General features: G+C 38.0%; 1 protein-coding gene across 4 annotated transcripts in view; it reads right to left on the bottom strand.

The window, feature by feature from the left end:
* The window catches only part of dgkza (diacylglycerol kinase, zeta a), a 115,029-nt gene that overhangs the window by 62,673 nt on the left and 36,462 nt on the right, over positions 1–15,894 (bottom strand). For 2 of the 4 annotated variants that reach the window (XM_084403478.1, XM_084403479.1), the window contains exon 1: positions 2,198–2,310. The exons of 1 other annotated variant lie outside the window; for it this stretch is intronic. Coding sequence is in view for 1 of the 3 variants with exons in the window: in XM_084403481.1 (XP_084259607.1) it covers positions 14,841–15,025 (185 nt within the window). In the remaining 2 variants the exon portion in view is untranslated. Of the gene's footprint in view, positions 1–2,197; positions 2,311–14,840; positions 15,514–15,894 lie in introns of those variants that run through there. One more of the 4 variants, XM_084403481.1, reaches the window with a different exon arrangement.

The following is a 15,894-nucleotide window of genomic DNA, read 5'->3' as shown; positions in this document are numbered from 1 at the left end:
TGAATCATTCATTCAAGAGATTCATTCAAAAATGCTGATTATTCCAGTAATGAAACAATTGAAGTTGTAGTTTGTCCCTGTTCCAAATGGCACACTTCATATGCACTTTCGGTCTTGTGGACTTACAATGGCTGCCACGTGCGCATGTCCATTAAGTCCATGAGACCGTAGGGTCTCCCATTTGTCATTTTAGGTTTCAGAAGGGTGCTCGCGAGTCGCAATTGTTTAGGGTGCCATTTGGGGCAGGGCCTTTATGAGAGAGTCATTGAATCATTCATTCAAACAGATTTTTGAAAAAAAAAAATAATTAAAATGTATTCATTTGAAATAGACTGCAGCAATTCACTTTTTTTCAGAACCTCTAGTAAATTGTGCTTCTCAATTTATCATGAATCGTCCAGCTCTTTTTACATAAGAAAACAAAAAGCAAGATATCCAACATAGAACATACAGAAACAGATGTTGACTGTTTATGGGTCACATCCCTTAAGTAGTGCATTTAACCATAATTTGCAAGTGTGCAAGTGTGTTTAACTGTTATGTAGTTACATTCTAGCATTTCATTTCAAAGTAATTTTTTCTTTAGAAAAATATTATATATCACACATATCATTTAATTAATTTTAAATAAAACATTAAATTATTATTATAAAAAATATGAATAAATTATATTAATTAATTAATTATTTTACAAATAAATAAATAAATATATATATATATATATATATATATATATTTATTTATATTTATATATTGGGTATATTTATATATTGGGTATATTTATATATTTATATATTGGGCTTACCAGTCAGGGATCACTGGTGATCCCAGATTATTTTAGTTCAAAATATGTTTGAGCTTATATATCTCAATATTAATAACAGTCTGGTTAATTTTGAGTCTTGAACTATAAACTCTCAAGTGTTGGCTTTCTAAATGTATGTGTGTTATGTTTCTATTCAGAATTACTTATGAGCAGTAACCTTTTTATTTTGGGCATTTCATGTATGCAGCACTTGCCAAAATTGGGGGTGACTGAGAAGGGGTTAAAAATGATGTCAAGCAACTGGCCTGACAGGCCAAATTGTTTTCTCTGTATATTGTATAACCGGCAGTATTGTAATCGGTCATATAAAAATCACAGTTTCTGAGTTTATAAAACATATGCAATGACCTAATCCTGTACTTTGAGTATCCTCAAAGCCTCAAGCATACAGTATGTGCTGTAAGTGTTGTTGTCACATCATGTCTCAATTCTTAACGCTGTCTGAGCTAGTGTTCCTCTCTCTCATTTCTTCCTATGTTGTCACTGTTCATTCATTTATTCTGCTCTCAAAGACTTCTTCAGGAAAACTTTCCAGATTTGGACCTTTCCAGGGTTTTTTGTCACTTCCAAATGGGGTGCCAAAAAACCCTTAACCATGGTAAAATCCCAGTAAAACCTTAATAAATTCACTTGCCTAACTTGCCTTTAGCTTTGACTATATTCAGAGCCTCTCGTGCCATATTGCTTGTACAATATATCGGAAATTTCGGCTTCAGATGTGGCTCATGCAATCAGAATTTACAGTCAGAGTTATCTTTTTTTCTAAATAAATATCTAGTCTGCAATGAGAAGCTTGTGCATATAAATAGTTGAGTTATCTCTGTCATTATGGTAGAAATTACAGAGTCTGTCTCTCTCTCACACACAGTCAGTGGTCTATAAACATAGCAGTTTAATCATTTGCTTGACTCTGTTAAAAGCCTTTACTGTAGTTTCACTCTGTGGTATAACAAGGTGTCTTATTAACATACACAAACACAAGTGTATGTGCTAGTGCAATATTTTTAGAGTTTCACTGTCAGAGCTAGGAAGATTGCTGGTAACAACAGCAGCCTGCAATATCCTCTTTTAACTCTGAAACAAATATGATACAGATTACAACACCTGGATTTGTACAGTTACAAACTGCGGGGCGATACAACCCAAATACAGCAGCAACAGTTGATGACAGAATCAGACAGTCACAGACAGCAATGAGATTAGAGTAACTGTATCTAAACTGCAGATGATTTGCCAGACAACATGAGAATCATCTCGTCTTACTCTCCCACACGCACCGTTAACACAAATCACAGTCTGAAGGACACAGCACTGCACTCTCAACTCTAGAGATCAACAAAACAAAAGAGAATAGTCAGAGAAATGTACAACCTGATGGAAGAGTGTGAATCATCCAAATGTCTTCTCCTTTTCTCACCAGATAACTTTTAGAGAAAGCAAGAGTGAGGGGAAGAGAATGGAAACAGAAAGAAGGTTGACAGGGGAAGGGGAAACAGAGCATACAGTCTGTCCTAAGAGAGTGGGAGGGTCATAAAGCAAGCGGGTGAGAGAGAGAGAGAGAGAGAGAGAGAGAGAGAGAGAGAGAGAGAGAGAGAGAGAGAGAGGGATCAGAGACAGCACCATGATTATACAGATGAGGCACGCTTCCTCTGACACAAACACCCAGATATGTAGATCAAAGTCAACCAAAAACTTGAAAACATTTGCTCAGTCTGAACACATGTTGACATGTACATACAGCACATGTAAATATCTACAGTAACACCCCCAGAAATTATTATTATGTAAACAAATGAGTACCGCAAGCTAGTAAGAGGATCTACAGCAACTGTATCTCTGACTTAATGGAATAGATCAACCAAATATGAATATTCTTCCATTCCAAATCTGCATTAATATGGTCTTCTGTGAAATATATTTTGGAGAGCACTGGGGTCCAAACAACACAGGACCCCTCCGCCTATATCATACGGAACAAAAAAAATACTTCTGACATTTTTCTTTCGTGTTGCACAGGAGAAAAAAAGTCCTAGAGATTTGGAACGACATGAAGGATACTACTGAATAAAGAATCACATTTACTGTGTCGTGAGCTGGACGGATTGATTAAACCAACAACTAAGTTCTGAAAGTGCCTCAGAGCTTTTACACTTTTGGGTGGAATCATCAACTAATGGTTTACTTATACACTGTCTCTGCATGTTAAGCTGTGACATCAGGAAAAAAAGACACCCAATTACCACAGGCTGCCTTTTTTAAACAACTAACATCCTCTTGACTCCCCCACTGACCCAAGAGCAAGGTTACTATTTTACGCACAAACACACACAGTTTCCTATGGGGAGGACATCAACCACAAACATCCTCAAGCCAGCTATATATGTGTGTGAGTGTGTATGTGCGTGCGTGCGTGCGTGCGTGCGTACATGGGTACGTGTTTGTGCCGGGGGAAAGGGTGTATGTTTCTGTGTCAGTCTCTTAACTCTGATGTGACAGAGACATCAACAGTCCCTTTGATCAGTGTGACACCACTGCCTCAAGCAGTGAGTGTGTGCATCAGGACGCTGCCCGTGTGGTTGGACCGCAACAGCTTTTTTGTCCGACTGAAAGACCTTTCTCAGACAGAGCGGTTTACTGCATCTAACACAAAAAAACATGCATGCATACACTCAGCCATGCTCTCGGTTTCAGTTTTTGTTTCCAAAAATGCACAAGAAGCCTGTCGAGAAACCCAATTTGGCCTATTTCGACTTTTTTAGTAGTCAGAAATACAATTTAACCTATGACATTTTGTGACTTTTTTTCTTTTAGAGTCATGAACATGCCTGCAAGGTGTTAATACTTTAATGTGTTGTTGAATGTGCGTACAAAATTTATATTGTTAAAGTCAGCTCCACAGACCCGAAATAAAAACATATGTCAGAGAGTATTTACATTTATGTACAGTATTTGGCAGACACTTTTATCTGAAGAACTTGCACTGAAGGCATATATAGTTATCAGTTCTTGCATGTTAAGTTTGCTGGGAATTGTATTCATGATCTCGCCATTGCAAGTGCCAGGCTCACTGTTTGAGCTTCAGGAAGGCACACAGAAGTGTTTTTTCAAACAACTTAAAATGTTTTTTATTGTTTTTTTTATTAAATACCATTTATAATATTTATGAGTTTCATGTTTATGAATGATTTTTTTTTTTAATGTTAGTATTCCTCTCATGTTAAAGGTCTTTGGTTGTCATTGGTGTGATTTTTGGGGAATTGTATTCAATACATATAGGGTCAGTTTGGCTCCCACCATGAAAAAGTACCCAGATGTTTTACATAATACAAGGGATGTGTGAGCTATGAGTAATTGGTGACAGAAACTAAAAAAAGCGGCATTTACTGAAACAGCAACGCATGCATTCACACACACTGTACACTTCCTTCCCCCACACAAACACTTATTCAACCTGACTCTGTCGATATGCATGTGCACACACAAACAGAATCTGTTCTATGCAGATTTGATGAACTACGATGCACGCGTCTGCCGCCGCCATATATGGTAAAGGTGCTGCTCAGAGTATTTGTGGCTGCTAATGCTACACTGCTCAACAGACACAAATTAGACACAGTGGTTTGATAGTTCAAGACAGAGGGGTTTTACATTAGCATTTCATAAACCAGACAAGGGGATTATATTTAGAACTCAATCTCTGAGTGCAGGAGTGGGAGGAATGAGGAGTGTGAGTCACCATGCAAACAAGGAACAGAAGCAAAGTCTGTCTATTTATTTTGTCATGTGTGAACTGAACGTGCCATCTCAGACGTCGCTACACCGTCTCCCGCGGCAACTTTTTGGCATCTGTCTGGGTGTCACAGCACATCATTACCTGATAATCATCTGAGCAACCACCTAAGACCAGCTGTCAGTCATATTTCCGCTAACAGCCCAATCTTCATCTGCCATCTAATCAGCCCTTCTCATCCTGCACACACTCAGGATTGAGCATATTGAGAAAGGGGGGCATCTGCTGGTCAGAAGCTGGCATTACAGGCATAATAGTGTCATTAACTGCCTGTCAGTCTTGAAGTTTTGATTTTAAGTGCATCATTCTGTTCCTGTGCACTCAGATATCAAACTCCTCTCAAAATGATCATCAATAGACGCAGATTTTTATCAAAAGCAATGTAACTTATAAAGATTATCATTCAAAAGTAGTGGTTTTCTTTAGCAAGAATGCATTAAACTTATCAAAAGTGAAACCAAAGCCATTATACTGTTAAAAAAAATCTATATCAAACAAATACTGTTCTTTTGAACTTTCTATTCAAAGAATCCAAAAAAAAAATTAAAATTCAGCCAAATCAGCATTATTAGAATGATTTCTGAAGGAACGTGTTAAACTAAAGAGAAAACGATTACGTTATATTGTAATGATACACTGTTTTTACTGTATTTCTGATTAAATAAAAGCAGCCTTGAGACTTTTTTTTCAAAAACGTTTAAAAATCGTACAGACTCCAAACGTTTTGAACAGTAGAATCTTCCCTTCTGCCAGCATGTATCCTCCAGTAGATGGCAGCAAATCACAAAGTAATGTAATGTGTAGTGCAACAGGACAATAAAATAAGAATCATATTGAACTGAACTGACAGTTCGTGAATTTGAATCAAATCTGGAAATCTGTAATGATACCCAGCCCTATTCAGTATTTTTCTACCTAATTATCCAAATGTGAACATACCTGTTTGACCTCTAATTGTTTCTAAATCCTTTTTTTATCCTAAACTATATTAATGAATTGTCCTATCCATTTTTTTTTTTTTTTTTCTGATTTACCAATCTTCTAATTTCTGTTCTTTGGCAAAGAACATTACTATTACCACCATGTCCTTCTCCTTTGCTGCTTCAACATGACATAAATAAGCAAACACGCACATATACACACCCTCTGGAGCAACATAGTGCTTCTTGCAACAACTTTAGGAGGGAATGCTAATGTAGCCAGCAAACAAACAAAAAACAGCAAACTTCCTGCAAACAGACCTCTTATTTAGCTCTTCAGTCACATGTTAGTGTGATGCGAAGGAGAGACAAAACCAGACCTACAGAGACTCCACAGTCTCCATGGCATGGAAGCTAACGTGCTGTTAAAAAGCAACACCTTTCATGACTGTTGTAAGATAAGCAATCGCAACGGCTCAGAAAATTCTAACCGTGACAGCTGTCATCAGAGCTTTTAGCAAACGTGCAGTTGAAATTCATCCTCGTCTGATTATGAGAAATATCCCTCGCTGTTGAGGACGTGGCTGATATTGATCACCCTGATTCTGTCAGGTTACATCACTAGACAAAATCCATCTAACAAATAACACTTAACAGGCCATAACCAGCATCCCTGCTTCATCTTTGAGATCGTAATGAGATTTTAAACATGGCCAATAGAAAGTATCCTTCTCCTTTTTTCCAACAGATCTTTCTCTTTTTTTCCTCATAATCGTTGTACACCCAGCTCCAGTCCGCCTCTCAAGAGCAGCAAGAATAATCACAGTGTCATCATGGTTTCAACAGGGGTACCAAAAAACACATCCAGCAGTGAAAAATAATGAGGTATGTAAAAAGGGACACTCCACACACAAAAAGACAAACGCAAACACAAAATAACAGGGCTTTCAATGACTTCAAGAGCCTAAACCCTGGAAAATCAGATTATTTTTGGTGTTTTTTGTTATTTTGGTGTCCAGTTTATCTTTGACCAGTGACCCTTGAATAAGACAGGGATGGATAGAGATAGAGAGAGAGAATTTGTGACAGGTGAATATAATGGCTGGTTACCCGAGCATCATTCAAGTTTGTTCACAATCTTCTTCTCACAATTTTGCATTGTTAGAATTTATAAAAATGTTACCGGGCCACCTGGCAATTGACACCATTTCATATACTTGCCAACACAGTGTTAATTTTAGGCCCTGCTTTAAATGCTTGTGTATGTTTATTTAACTGAGAAATACTTAAAGGGTAATAAATAAGATCAACAGTGCAACTATGTTGCTCTTTCACAGCACACTATAAAATATTTATTCTAACTTATTTTGATACAATTTATTTTTATTTATTAATTTTATATACATTTAAAATGATTTAAAATGATATGAATTTGTACATATTTATATGTAACTTTAAATAAAGGATGTTCTACATAGCAAATTAATTTTAGCTGTGGTATAATAGTGTGGAGAATTGTGCAATTTCACTGCTACTGATGTCAACTACTGAAATGTTGATATAAACCCTGTGGTAGGGTGAAAAAGTGGAATAAATATTAATGAGGACATGCACTTTACTCCTGATGCAAACACACACACACGATACCAGATCCCTCTTTTACACAGACTGTGTCAGCAGAACAGATCCTTTTCAAAGAGACATGGATACTTACCTATGACAGATGATTTAGTCATTCAAAGAACCAGTGAGAGGGAGAGAAAGAGGGAGGAATATTGATTAGCTTGAAATCAAACTGTCCAAACACTAGTCATTTCTTTTAATGATTAGACCAGCTGTAATTCAAGCAATTCCAAACATGAAATTGTATTCCACACTGATATTTACTCTAGAGTATCCCACATTACTAAGAGGAGGTATTTATTCTTACGCATGACAGACAGGCAGAACATTTCATCATTAATGACACAGACACGCCTCTTCTTAACTTCTGCTTAAACCAACACAGGTGTGCTCAAACACACAACACACAAAAAGACATTAGCGCATGACTGCGCATATGGATCTAAACTCATCTACACCCTTTAGATCTGAATAGGATGTATTTCACGGATGTTATGCATGGGACAGTCTGCACAGAATAAGAGTAAACTGTCAGTACAGCTCAAAAAAAGCATATCCTTGCTTCTACTGAAAGAAAAAAAAAAGAAAAATGCTTAAACATATCCAATATCATTTTTATGATGAAAAACAACAAACACATTAAATTAGAAAATGAGAATAGAGCAACAGTAAATTTATGTCAGACAAAGCTTGGAATATAATATACAGTAGTGCATAAGTCATGTCATTCTGGTACTTTTATAGAGCTTTTGTAGCTTTTTGAAGCTCGAGTTTCCTTTTATTCTAATTAAAATTTAAATCAGTTAATGATTCTAATATTTTTACTACAAAAAGGTTGTTTAAAACTAGATACTTGGCATGATAGGTTAAGTTTGTGTTAAACAGTTCTGTTAGGCTTCTGCTTGAATAATTGTAAATCCTGACAAAGAACGTTAACCCCTTTAGTGCAATCTATTCAATCACTTCAATCAAATAAACAGGTCGAAAGAGAGCGGTAGCAAGAAAATGAAATGAGAGAAAGGAGTAACAGTGAACAGACAAACTCAATCGGAGCGCTAACCTCCATCCCTTTCACCTACAGGGAGGCATCCACCCACCTTTACACACATGAAAACACACCGCACTGCTTTATAACAAACGGTGAACAATGATTTACTACCGCAGTCCAATTATATCCAATTACTGGAGCTCTTGGATAATGGATTAACTAAACCAAAACCTGCTCTGCCTGATTTAGTTAATCCATTATCCAAGAGCTCCAGTCATTTATAAAAGAATCATTACAGGTCATGTTTCATGTGTTTTATAGGCATTTCAGCTCCTGCTTTACTGGCTGAATGTTTAACTCTCACCAACTGACAATTTTTTCAGAGCCATAGCCTTGTGGACAGTGCTGACATATGGTGCAGTAGCACTTCAGGCGACCCAAATTCGAGTCCTTTCCCGATCCTGTTCACCCATTGCTTCCTGTCTCCTCTACAGTCTTCCTGTCTCCTCCGGTTCTATCCAACAAAGCCAAAGAAATGATAAATGCAACTAAAAATCGTTTTTTGGCAAGTACAAAATACTTTTTAAGAACTGCAACACAAGCATTATGTGTAAATCCCATAAATAAATAATTAGAAACAATAACTGTTGACTGAGGACTTCACTTAGCACCACTTTGATGGAGATCAGAATTACTGAGCAGGATTTGTGAACAGATCTCCATGTTAACCAGTACAACAAGATCCTGGTATAAGCGGTATCGGCAGTCGCCTATAACATTCTCTGGGACGCCCACACATGCATAGAGTGAGATGCAGACACCTCTTCTCGCACTCAACCCCAGCATTTTCACAGCGTTGCGCCCACTATCTGTTCCACCCCACAGCGTAAATGAATTGTGACCTAGCAGGTAACTTTTTCAGAGCGGCTCCCAGCACTATGCTCCTACGCCCCCTCTCGAAAAAGAGAAGCAGCCTGCCTATAAAAAAATGTTTCTTTACCAGTAAAAGTCAATACGGTTAGTCAAATCATCAAATATAATGCGAACAGTCTGCTAAAATGTTTCCACTGATAATAGTTGCAATTTATTGTTATATATTTACATTTTATTTTTAAATTGATAATTTATTTAATAGCAAATATAGTATATTGGTGATTTTTTTTATTAATTTACACTCCCCGTTTAAAAGTCTGGGGTGTAACATAAGATGTCTATTTAAAATAAACGCTGTTCTTTTGAACATTCTATTTAGCAAACAAGAATAAATAATAATAACAACAACAACAACAATAATAAGACAGATGATTGCAGTAATGATGCTAAAAATTCAGCTTTGCCATCACAGCAATAAACCATCTTAAAATATAGCAAAACAGAAAGCAGTTATTATTAATGGCAATAATATTTAAAATATGACTGAATTTTTGACATTTTATGAGCAGAAGAGACTTCTTTCAAAAACTTTTTTTAAAATCTTACCAACCACAAACTTTTGAACAGTAGTGTATTTCTTAATTTTTTTAAGGGTTCTGAGGTGCACCTCATTCCACTAGTGCACCATTCGAGTTGTTACTGAAGAGCAGCATGGCTTTGATGTCATGCTGCATTCCTGTTTGACACAGACAGACTGAAGGGAAAGTTTACCAAAAATCTAAATTGTCATTTACTCACCCATAAGTTGTTCCAAACTTGTTCTTTTTTTTTTCTGAACACAGAAGACGACATTTTGAAGAATGTTGGAAACCAGACAGTTGACGGCACCAACTGATTTCCATAGTGTAGGAAAAAAAATACTATGGAAGCCAATGGTTACCAACATTTTTTCACAATATCTTCTTTTGTGTTCAGCAAAACAAAGAAATTCATACAGTTTTGGAACAACATGAGGGTGAGTAAATGATGACAGAATTTACATTTTTAGGTGAACTATCCCTTTAACAAAGAGTGTCTGCTCTTTACAATTGCCTTCCTTTATTAGTTTCACTTCATCTCTCTCTCTGCTGTTGAGGAAAAGACACACCACTGCATTGCAACCCATAGCGTGTGTGCATCCACATATGTAAAACATCTAACTGCCATGCTACATATCCGGCACACAAATCTGTTGAGCTAGCTCACACATACATATTTGCAAGACGTGGCTATTAATAGACAAACGCACGCCGACTCTAAATTAACTGACAAAACCCTTCCTCCACTCTCCTTCACTCTATCTTTCACAGTTTGCAGAGAGGCAGGTCGTGAGGTGCTGACAGATGGATGCTCAGTTCTGTGGCTTCTGCTGAGGTCTGAACGGGCCACAAAGGCGACAGGCGAACACCGAGAGAGAGAAGAGCACACAGAGGACAAAGCCAAGGGCAGATCATCTTCTGTTCTACACTGACCACTACACCCATCTGTCATTTCTCTTTTCTGCTTAGTTTTTGCAGTGCAATCTAAACTCTGTTCTCAGTCCAGCTTTAAGAATACGGAGCTCCTCTGCTTCAAGTGAGCAATTGAATGTGTTATCAAACACAGGAATTTGTAGCTATAATGCCACAAATGACTTCAAGTGCACTTTCTGTCCATCTTGTCCAGCCTCCCCACCTCCTTTCCTATCTCTCACTCCCACAAGCACAAAGAAAGCAAAAGGTTCTCCTGAAGATGTGCACAGGAATAGAGATGAAAAGCATGCTGGATTCACTCTCCTAATTTATTCATCGATCTCTTTGGTATTGTGCGCTGTAAATTAAAAGAATATTTTGTTGCTCCCATCAAAATGAAGCTGCCTACACTGCAAACAAAGTAGACTGCATTGTAATGTTGATTATGGTTCTTTCTTGATTATATCTAGTAAACTATATGTTTTGACACTTGACGCCTGTGGTGGAGACTGCACTAACAAAGTGTTTTCTAAAAAAGTGTCCAATTAATTTAATATCTAATTAAATTAAATTATAAATTATAAAACTTCTAATTATACAGGTTATTGACAACTTAATGAAGTGACTCATTTTTAATTAAAAATGCATAAAGTCATAGCATAAATCAGTGGCGTGTGGGAAATTAACTAAATAGGTGCCAGATCCAGTTCTGGAGGTGGTGGATCTGGTTTGTTTTGGCACAAATTTAATCCTGCCTGTCTGACACCACCGCTATATGCCAAATGAATCACAGCTGCATACAGCAGGTAAAATATGGCATCTGTTAATTTATAAATAAATGAATTTGTCTTGAACTCTTCAGTTTGATAAGGACTTCCTCAGTGAATTACTAGTAGCCTCAAAGCAGGTCAAAGTTTGTAAGACTTAAATCAGTCTAAACACTGACCAGTTGCTAATTTTAAGACATTGGCCACGTTCACACCGTGAAATTTTTAGGAGTGAGAACCACCTTTAAATACAGGAGTGAGAGCCCTACATTTTTGTTCTGTGTGTGTCCGGAACATGACTCGCTCCCGAAACTGCGATGATTGACAACGTTGTAACAATAGCAATGTTCTGGCATCTCACGTGTTTGGAATCCACTGTTTTTACCAAAATAATACTACAGCCATGCACCAAAGACTCATTATGTTAGACGATTTTAACAAAACCACCATCAACAGAGGTGTCATGTTTTGTTTATGTTTTAAAGGATGATTTGCAGAGCGATTACTAGTGATTGTATTTATAATTTTTCAGCCGTTTGGCCAAAAATAATCAAAAAAATATATTTCATTACTCATTGTTGGTATTGGTCTGATGCTCCCAGCCATCCTTGTATGACTCATGCCTTTTTTGTGCTTGGCCCCTTCAATTGCAATATAAGGCATTTGGATTTATTTAGGTTTATTATGGGCTTGTTCTTGCTGTTTTTTTTTTTCTAGCAAGATCTGGCAACACAAATGAGTCGAGGCTTTTTCTTGTGCATACAGAAACAATCTCTAATGTGCATTTATATAAATTATTAACAACTAGTTGTTCAGTTTGGTTTCGTATAGACTGCATGGAGTTTTTGTAAATGTGGCTGTTAATTCAGTTGTAGAATGCAGTTGTCACTCCCATAAATGACTGAACTCTGTGTGTACAGGACAGGATTAAGCAGAAAAAGTTTAATTGAAATTTTTATTTAACTACAGTGTGTGCCTGGCTACTTTCAACAGTGTTCTGTTGGAATAAATACTATAATTGAATTCAGGTTTTCGTTCATTATATACACTAGCTAGGCCTGAATTTGGGGGCAGCAGCAAGCTAATTTGAAGTGAATAACCTCTTGGAAAAATTGAATACACACACACACACTTATAAAAGTATGATCAGACTCAGAGAACATCAGAGATTGACACATACAGTACATGAGTCAGAATTGTCAAACATTCCCATGGCTTATTTGTCACACAGAGTTATATGTGGAGATGACCCAGATATCTGGAGTCTCACATGATGAATACATCTCCGCTGAGTTCTTCCAGCCTGACATAGGGTTGCCATGGTGACACAGAGAGTTCCAGGACATGATCAGAAATATCCCATCATGCCCTAAAGCACACTAAGGTTTATGTATTTAAACAATTGCTCTCCTTGTGCTTAACGTCATCTCTGATGTCACAAAGACTCTCAATGTAAACTTGAGTATTCAACAAAAAAAAGTAAACAAAAACAGACAAACAGTGGGAGGAGTTTCATAACCAACCCTGTCTGAGATTGCTTACAAAGGCTTGGAAATGTAAACATACAAAATGACAGAGTAAACAAATACACAGAGAGAGAGAGAGAGAGAGAGAGAGAGAGAGAGAGAGAGAGAGAGAGAGAGAGAGAGAGAGAGAGCAGAGGAAGTAAAAATAGACAATGTAAATTATGACTATTCTTTAAAGCTGATTTTATATTTCTTCTGTGTAAATCTCTCACACACCACACAGTGAAGACGCACTTATTTCAACCACACACAACCTCGCTACTCGCTCTAGTCTTTATTATTACTCTGATCTGTCTGAGAATAAAGTGATCCCAGAGAAATCAAGCTCTACCAGTCTGATTGACATCCTCTTCTCACATCTCTGATCACCTTCATGCATCAATTAATAAGCTCAACACGCTAAAGCACACAGCAGGAGCTGTCTCATCAGTGGGAACACACGCAGAGCTGAGAAGACGAGAGGTAATAGAGGTGATAAAAATGTTGTCATGCTGAAAAGACTTTTCCTTATAGAGCAGACACTAACGTGCACCATTTTAGCAGAGCAAATCCTCCCATTCTGCCACTCGATGACATAACTAATCACTCTGTGATCTCTTTATGTTCTACATCATTATGTACATGTCATGGGTATGAGGATAGGATGGGATGAGTTTGCATATCCTACCATCCACCTCTCCCTCTCTCTCTCATTCGGTTTTCAGTCCATCATGTTCTGTTTGCTCTTTGAAACCGTTTGATAGATAGGAAGAACCAGATTAAAAATAGAAGATGACTAACCCAAGGTTGACAACTCAAGACAAACCCAAACCCATTCATCCATCCATCCTTTAAGCTATTCTCAGAACCACTTGTCCTGTGTAGGGTCACAGGGCAGGGTGCTGAAGGCCAGCGTTTTGGGCTGAAAGCAGGGAAACACCCTGGATGGGTGGCCAGCCTAATACAGTGTCCTAACCAGACACAATGCAATTTTTTCTGTCCACACCGGACATGACAAACTCAAATCACAGGCAAGTAAAAGAGTGCGGGGGCAGACTCAAGATTTTCAACATCTGAGGTAAATTATCCATTGTTGCTTTGCTTGCATATTAAAGTAATGCACAATGGTACAGGCTATAGCTCAAATTAATACAAAACATAAATCAATACCTGAGCTGTAAGCTGCAATGCCGTAGAAATAGAAAATGAAAACAAATATGGTAAATGTATCCCTAAAAGCTATGTGCAAATACAATTTCAAACTGATTGCTTACCATCTGACAGTAGAAGTTAAAATCACAAAATTATAAATGATAATTCAGAAAAACAAAAGCACATACAAAATGTTAACTGGTACATGGGGAGGAACACAAATTCAATCATCTGATCATATACTCCACAACGGTCCCTTTACTGTTACTGCTCTCATAAAAAAGATCTGTGTATTGTGTTAAAAGTAGAAATTTAAAAACTTTACATGTCTAACAATACATATTTTTAAAAAACATTTTTTTTTTTTTTAGGCTCTAAATATGATGATTTCTTATGTTTAGAAAAACTTGGGTTATGCACTTTTCCAACAGTTACTCTGTGTCCTCCACTCCTTTCCAGATTTGTTTTGTTCATAGAAATGTGTTATTCACTACTGTAAAATAACGTGACTGACGGATGTTTTTCATGAACAGTGCACAGATGCGATTAATTGATAATCGAATACATTGCTGATTGATTTTTTATTTTATTTCACAGACTAGCTGTTGCTACCAGAACACCAGAACTAAGCCCAACCTGAACACAACACAAACAGTGAGCAAACACACAGCCACAGTGTGGTTAGGTGACATGCACTGCGTTACAGACACGTTGTTACAGCAAATACACATTACAGGGCTCAGGTTTGAGATGGAAACATTGAATGGAAACTTGAGCACCCGCACACACACACGCGCTCTCTGCAAGTTCTCATAAATACACAATCTTTCTTTACATCTACATAGACATACACAAGTGCACTACAGTGAGCTCAGATCCCACTCATCAGGTGCAAGTTCGACTCACCTCCTTCCAAACAGCCGTAACCCTGAAAAAGTCCTGCTGCTATGCCGGCGACCCACCGCGACTCTTTCACCCTCAGGCAAGGCGTTGGACAGGAGGTCAGAATTGGATGAAGAAGCGGATGTGGAGGCCAGAGAGGTTGTGACCTCTTCCCTGTCCTGCGAACCTGCTCCTAGCTCCTGCTCCATCAAGAGCCTTGGCCGTCAATCAAACAATCGTAACCAATCCCAAAGTCATGCAGTCAGAGAGTCCTCATGACGAGAAAAACTAGAAGAGAAGGGTCGCACCATCCTGCTCTCTGCCTCTCAGAAAGAGAGGGAGGACAACGCGAACAGCGCTCAATGCTCCAGATCCTTGCAGACTTCCACGTGTGATCCGCTTCCCATCCGCCTTCAAGACACTTAATCCTATAAGCAAACCCCAACATTCCTCCCCCCTCCTCCTCCTCCTCTCTTTCCTTCCTCCCTCTCTGTCTCTCTCTCTCTCTCAGGAAGTTCTTACAGTCCCGGTCTAAGCAGAGCCATAAAGCAACGAGTATTCCTTCAGTCCTCTCTTCATGTCTTTCTCTCCTCCCACAGTGGTTGTCTCTTGCACTCACACACGCGTCAAAGCAGGCACATACACATACGCTCTAGCTGCCGGTTGCACTCACAAACATTGCACCACACCAGGAAGTGTCAAACTCAGAAGAGACTCATTTGTAGGACCCCAAATATAGCTGCCCCTCCAGGTGCCTGATTGTTTTCAACCTTACTTTACATCTAATCTCACAACCTATGTCTTTCTTTCTCTGATAGAGGCTTTAGAAGAAAATGTGATCTCTGACAATGGAAAAAGCAGCTCAGTTTGCAGATCAGATCAGTAGTCCATCTAGTTTTGTTCACAAATATCACTTACGGACAAATGGCTGCCATGAGTTTGAGGGGTTATTTGAAAATAATCTCTGTATAGAACTGGCTAATGATAAAAGGTGTAACTGAGGTCACAGAAACGCATTAAACTATGTAAAACTACACACACACACACAGAACAATGCGTTTGTGGCTGTGCAAGCACA

This window comes from Rutilus rutilus, assembly GCF_951802725.1.
Source record: "Rutilus rutilus genome assembly, chromosome: 3".
Classification (NCBI taxonomy): Eukaryota; Metazoa; Chordata; class Actinopteri; order Cypriniformes; family Leuciscidae; genus Rutilus; species Rutilus rutilus.
This window is presented reverse-complemented; position numbering and strand designations above follow the sequence as displayed.